At 50.9% G+C, this 6,380-nt stretch overlaps 1 protein-coding gene across 1 annotated transcript in view; it reads right to left on the bottom strand.

The window, feature by feature from the left end:
• Positions 1 to 1,094: 1,094 nt before the first annotated feature.
• SLC16A4 (solute carrier family 16, member 4) overlaps positions 1,095 to 6,380 on the bottom strand; it is a 14,177-nt gene continuing 8,891 nt past the window's right edge. The window contains exons 8-9 of the mRNA XM_009891752.1: positions 5,975 to 6,068; positions 1,095 to 1,249 (exon numbers count right to left, since the gene is read on the bottom strand). Of these exons, the coding sequence (XP_009890054.1) occupies positions 1,095 to 1,249; positions 5,975 to 6,068 (249 nt within the window). The remainder of the gene's footprint in view (positions 1,250 to 5,974; positions 6,069 to 6,380) is intronic.

The following is a 6,380-nucleotide window of genomic DNA, read 5'->3' as shown; positions in this document are numbered from 1 at the left end:
GGAGAAGAGAAGACTGAGGGGGATCTCATCAACGCTGATCAATCCTTCAAGGGAGGTGCCGGGGGGATGGGAATGGTCTGTTCCAGTGGTGCCCAGTGACAGGACAAGAGGGAACGGGCACAAAGGTGACCAGAGGCAGTTCCATCTCCACCTGAGGAGGGCCTTCTCTGCTGTGAGGGCGGCAGAGCAGTGGCACAGGCTGCCCAGAGAGGTGGGGGAGTCTCCCCCTCTGGAGCCATCCCAAACCCGCCTGGACGCCGTCCTGTGCCACTGCTGGAGGTGCCCCTGCTCTGGTGGGGCTGGGACTGGGGGAGCTCCAGAGGGCCCTTCCAGCCCTCACCAGTCTGGGATTCTGGGATGGGAACGGTCTTTACATTTGCTTTATTTGGTACTGGTTTTAATTAGAATTGGTTTCGCTTGCAGGTCCTCTGCGCTGTGGGCAGATAACACCGTGCCCAGGAGAACGAGCGGCCGTGGTGCAGCGTCCTTCTCCATGAAAAAGAGGATTTTGTGGAACGGCCATTCTCCGCATCCTCCTGGAAGTTTTAATCCTTCTCTCTCTGTACCACCTCTGTCCTCGCATCCCTCCCCGGGGCTAATTATTTGTGTCTAAATAGAATAAGCTCAAATCTCCTGCTGTGCTTTGGCACTTCGGAGGTCTTTGGCGGCTTCATCGCAAGAGGTGAGTCAGCTTCGCTCCCGCGCGGCGCTGGGGGAGCTGAGGGGCGGCTCCGCGGCTGCGGTACGAGCTGTCGGGCTGAACGCTGCGGGGGGGAGGGATAAATCAGAGATACAGAAAACCACGGCTCAGGAGCAAAGTAAAAAAAAATGAAACCCGTGTCCACTGGGGCTGTGGGCCTTATTTTTTTTTTCTCCATCACGCTTTACGCTATGTATTTGTAAGGTGGGTTTAATCACACATGGAGGAGAAACATCTAGATATACAAAGTGGGAATCTGTCATCTAAAAATTCCTGTTTTCATTTTTGCTGCTGTTTATATTTCCCGGTACGGAAGGTCTGTGCCAGCGATCGTTTCCCCGATGGTGGATGCAATCAAAAATCAGCCTTTTAAATTGCCACCGTAGGAATGGCTTCATCCAACCGTGGGGTCATTGTTCAGGTTGGCTTTTTTTAGCTTCCATTTCTGGGCCGAAGGTTCGAAGAAGAAAGAAATAGGTGAGATGAGAGCACAGGCTCCAGCGAAGAGGAAAGAGCAGACATATGTCTGGGTGTAGTCATACAGCCACCCTGCGGGAGAAGAGATTGGTATTAAAGCCGTTGGATTTTTCTCGCTCAAAAAAAAAACCCCGTTCTGGGAGGTGGGTGGCAAGCAAAGGATGTGTGTTCTCATTTAAGAATTCCTCAGATATTTTCTTTAAATTATCTTAACTCTTCACGCGCCCGCTGCTGTCAGCCGGCACGGGGACAGTTGGGACTGTCATTGGTATAACAGGCAAACCTGGAGGTCCTTCTTCCCAGAGCTAATTTCTGCTCCTTGTAGTGGACGTGGGGCTTAATTTGATTGAATTTAATCCCTGCCTTTATTTTTTATTTTTTTCCTGTTTAAATAAACGGCCCATAAGCAGCCGCCGCAGCAGATGGAAGATCCCGTTGGGCTGTTGAGCTGACTCGCACGTGTTGGTGTTCCCAACATCTGGGCTGCAAACTCCGGATTCTCCAGCCTCTGCCTCCTTGGGAACAGCCCCGATTTAATGCGACCTGTCTAATATGAGAGATCCCAGGGCAGGAGCTTGAAGTGAACTTGCATAAAAGTAGCTTTGTGAGCACTTTAAAAGGAAAAACTCAATTCCGTCGAGGCTCGGGAATCTGCGAGGAGGCAGGTCGCCTTTTAAAATGACCTCGAAGCGTTTTGCTTAGTTAGAGCGTATTATCTCATGTCTAGACAGGCCAGCAGGTCCAGGGAGGGGATTCTGCCCCTCTGCTCCGCTCTGGTGAGACCCCACCTGGAGTACTGCCTCCAGCTCTGGAGTCCCCACCATAAGAAGACATGGACCTTGCTGGAGCGTGTCCAGAGGAGAGCCACGAGGACGACCCGAGGGCTGGAGCACCTCTCTTATGAGGAGAGGCTGAGAGAGTTGGGGCTGTTCAGCCTGGAGAAGAGAAGGCTCTGTGGAGATCTTACTGCAGCCTTCCAGTACCTAAAGGGGGCCTACAGGAGAGCTGGGGAAGGACTTTTTACAAATAACTGTTTGCCTGTTAGTGCATTGATCCCCCGGCGCAGGTTGCCCCGAGAAGCTGTGGCTGCCCCATCCCTGGAGGTGTTCAAGGCCAGGTTGGACGGGGCTTGGGGCAACCTGGGCTGGGGGGAGGTGGCCCTGCCCAGGGCAGGGGGGTTGGAACTCGATGATCTTCAAGGTCCCTTCCAACCCAAACCATTCTGTGATTCTAGACAATCGTTTTAAAGGCGGGTGATTCCTCTGCTTGAATCTAAGATATACAAAGCGATGGGAGTTACTGCTGCACATGATAAAAACCTTAATATAGCCCCAAACCCGGCGTGGGATGGGTGGGTGTCGGAGGTGGGTTAGCAGCTGAGCCGGATCCACCGCTGGTGTAAAATGCAATTCCTCCCGTCGCGTCCCTGGACGTGCATGATTTACACAGACGGCAGATCTGGCCCAAATTTGGGGTTCTTAAAACCAGCCCTGGTCAGGAAAGGGGATCAATACAGTCCCCAGAGACACTGGTCTCAGCTGCGCGGGAGCGTTGCTGCCACCGTTTCCTGCAAGTGCTGCGGCTCCGAGGAGGGAAGGAAACGGTGCTGGGAAAATTTGGGGACCCGTGACAAACCAGAGGTGCTGACGTTTTCCGTGCCGTTAATTTCCACGGCCACAGGAGGGTTTTGGAAAAGAGAGGAAAGGCTGCGGGCTGCTTTGCTCTACCCCGGTTTCGATTTCCTTTGGCTCGTGCCTTTCTCAGGGGGAGTTTCAGCTCTGTTTTTTTTGTTGGTTTTTTTTTTTTCTCAGGTATACAGTGCAAGGCGCGGTGCAGGCGAAGCCGGAGCTCGGTGTGGGAAAGGAGGATCCCCCATCGCTGGAGTCAGTGACGTGGGTGGCTCTCCCGTGACCCGTATGTTTTTGCAGAGTGGTTTATTCTCGAAGGTGGGATCTGGTTGTGCTGTCTTGAAGGAACGGGGGATTGGGACAGGAGGAGGGATGCTAACGTAGTCATTTGGAAGATGTACAGGACGCAGCGCTCCAGTTAAGCTCTGATTTATTTAAATGATTTTTTTAAATATCCTTTTTTAATTTTTCTGGTTTTTCTTGGCGTTCAAAGACCACTGTTGCCTCCTCACCGGCAGCACAGCGATCGCCTTCCACCGCACGACACCCCAGCCTGTTAAAGCACCTCCGGCTTCTGAGCCCCCACTCCCCCTCCGGCAAAAAAAAAAAAAAAAAAAAAATCATTGCTGCTGCAGAAAGCTGAATTAGAAGCTCACGGTGTGCAAACTTCAGCAAAGCAGCGGCTTTGTAAGCAATGCCAGTAAATCCCTGGCACCTAAATGGTCCAAACTGAACGCACTCGTGCTGCGGGCTGCGGTCGGGCTGTTTAAATTGTGCTGCCGATCGAGAATTCGTTTATTCCTGATGCCCTGAGTAGCAATACCTAGCGAGAAAATGCAGGTAAAATTTAGATGAGAGCATCTACATGCTCGTGCCGGCACAGCTTGGGAATGGCTCCATCCTCTCCCCCTTCACCGCCGAAATCTGCTGGGGCTGCTGCGTGCCGGCTGCTGGAATCTGCTTTGTAATCTTGGATTACGGGGTTTGTTTTATTTATTTTACACTTCGAGTGACCGATTTGTACTGTGTATGGAAATAAAACACTCTCTTCTCTCCGTAGCTCGCTCACGGCTTGCCATAATAATGTTTGTTTCTGGGGTTTGGTTTTGGGATTGACTTTTTTTCCCCAGCATGGCAGAGGCATCCATCTGAGGAGCTATGAAGAAACCCTCAGACTTTTCCCCCGGGCTTTCGGTCACACCGGCTGCCTCCGGATTTAAGGGCTTTTTAGTTAAACAGATTTGCAGGTAAGTCACCTTTTCGTTGTGTTTCGCTAGGGCTTTGTTCTGGCAGGCAATATAAGCATTTTGAACCTTTGCGGTTCTCGTTGTGCCTTGGGTTTCGCTGCGTTAAAAATAGTTGAGTTTTAGAAAATTGTAATTGTAAAGTGACGGTTCAGGGAGATGCGCAGCAGTGGGAGGCACTAAACTCCGGGGGCTCACACAGCGTCTCAGTCTTGTCCTGCCTTCTCTAAGGAGCAGACGCTTTTGGCCACTTAATCGGTAGCTTCTGGTCATGTTCAATTCTCACACTTAATCCAGCTGTGTCGCAAGAGAAAATTGCGGAGTTTATCTCGGATCACAAACCTCGATGCTGAACTCTGACTTCGTTGCCTCTCACTCCGCCTGCGGTGACACGGATCAGCCAGAGTTTCGCTCCTTGGCTCTATTTGGCCTTTATTTATCCCACCAGTATTAAGAAGAGTGATTTCTCTGGAAGGCTTTTTTTTTTTTTTTTTTTTTCAGGAAACCTGCTCGCTTTACAAAATCCAGAAGCGTTCACGCGGTGAGTGGTTGGGCGCTTTCGGAAAGCCAAAGGCTTATTATTAGCGACAATATATTGGGAGCGGACGAGAGCGTAACCGCTATCTTAGCGCGTGTGACGCGTGGATAAGAGAGAGCCCAATCACTTAGCGCTTTTCACATTCTCCTTTCCCACGTCAGGGAATTTACTGCGGCGGTTGCACGGGGATTACGTTCTGGTGCCCATACGTCTTGTATCAGCAGGAGAGATCTTATGAGCTATAGGCGATGTATCACCGCGACAGTGTAAAGCGCGCTGTCAGTGAAACGCTTTAGTTGCTGGAAACTGCATCCGTATCCAGAATTTTAACCGACCTAGAAATATTGAGGTGGGAAATGGATTTTTTTTTTTTTAATTTTTTTTTTTTTTGTGTGCTGGTGAAACAACTTTTGCAGCCCAGAGTTGGTATTTAGCGAACTCTTGGCAGCTTCCAGCAAAGCGCCTCTGCAGACGTGGGGCAGCTGATAGCGGGGAGCGGAAAGCAATAAATGGAGAACAAGTTGCCAAGTTTCATTCCGTCTTCGGAATACGTTTGCCAGGTGAGGGACGCCGGGACGTCGTTTGCCCTCGTATTTGACCTTGCAGCTTTTTCTAGTTTGTTTGCGTCGGGAGGACTGAGGAAGAGCTCAGGTCCTCCTTTCCAGCGCTGAGGTTTGGCTAAAGGGCCACCAGGGAAAGGCAAAGCTTTGTCCTGGCTGAGATGTTTGGAGGAGAACAAGTCTCTTGCTCGTAAGCAGAGACCGGAGAGTCGCTTCGAAGCGCTTGAAATCTGCCGGATACTCAAAACCGCCTTGCTTTTCTGGCAGCGGGAGAAGAGGAGAGGCTTTTCATCCTCCTTATCTTTGGGCCCAGGAGCTCTTGTGGCTGAGCTGCGTAATCTTCTTCAAAACAAGAGATTACTGCGGCTGTTTCAGTGCCTCCGCTCGGTGGGACCGCTGCTGAGCCCGTCCTTGATTTACCTCCCTCTCCTTGCCTCCCCTCCGGTCCCTCTCTTCCAAGTTCAGTGTTAACGGTGCTCCGTTGGGGGGAAAAATTCCCGAATCCACGCCGACGTGGTTGTTACTTTCATGCCGTGCTCGGGGTTAAAATGCGTGCGGGGGGCGGGGGGGTGTTTAGCCTCCCTTTTTCCACACAGCTTTTTTTTTTTTCCTTCAGCTGCTCGTTGGGTTTTGCAAATTCACAAGCGAAATAGTGCCTGTGTATCCAGCTAAATTTCTGTTTGGGGTTATTGGTTTTTGTTTTTTTTTCCCCCTCTTGGGCAGAATAAGCATCCTTGGCTGCGTATGGGTAGGGGGAGCGAAGCAGCAGCGTGTTTTAGCGCTGGTTGTCCGCGGTGGGGGTATATTAGATGCAGGGGCAGAGTTACCTGCTAGAGGAGGTCCACCGATGGCTGCTATCCCGGCAAAGAAGGCAGCAAACCCCAAATAGCTGTGGAGTTTTTGCACACCCACTAGATCCACCTGTTTGTAAAAATAAAATGGGTAATTATCGATTCAGCTCATGTGAATGCACAAGCACATGAGATATATATACTTTTTTTTTTTTTCTTTTCTTTTTTTTCTCTGGGGAGTTGCCTCTTCAGCTGCAGTTTTGAAAGGACTTTGCACCCGTAGGTCTAATCCAGCCTGGAATCCGCTCGCCTCCTTAAGGCCAGTGTGGAAATTACTAGGATGCGGGATGCTGTTCTGCCTTCCAGCTGCTCGAGCATCTCCCTGAACCCGTAACTCTGCGAAGACTGTTCAGAGCAGTGGCAGAGGCTGCCCAGAGAGGTG

The sequence above is a fragment of the Charadrius vociferus genome, unplaced genomic scaffold, assembly GCF_000708025.1.
Source record: "Charadrius vociferus isolate BGI_N301 unplaced genomic scaffold, ASM70802v2 scaffold819, whole genome shotgun sequence".
NCBI lineage: Eukaryota > Metazoa > Chordata > Aves > Charadriiformes > Charadriidae > Charadrius > Charadrius vociferus.
Note: the sequence above shows the minus strand (reverse complement) of the source record. Positions and strands in the feature narration are given on the sequence as shown.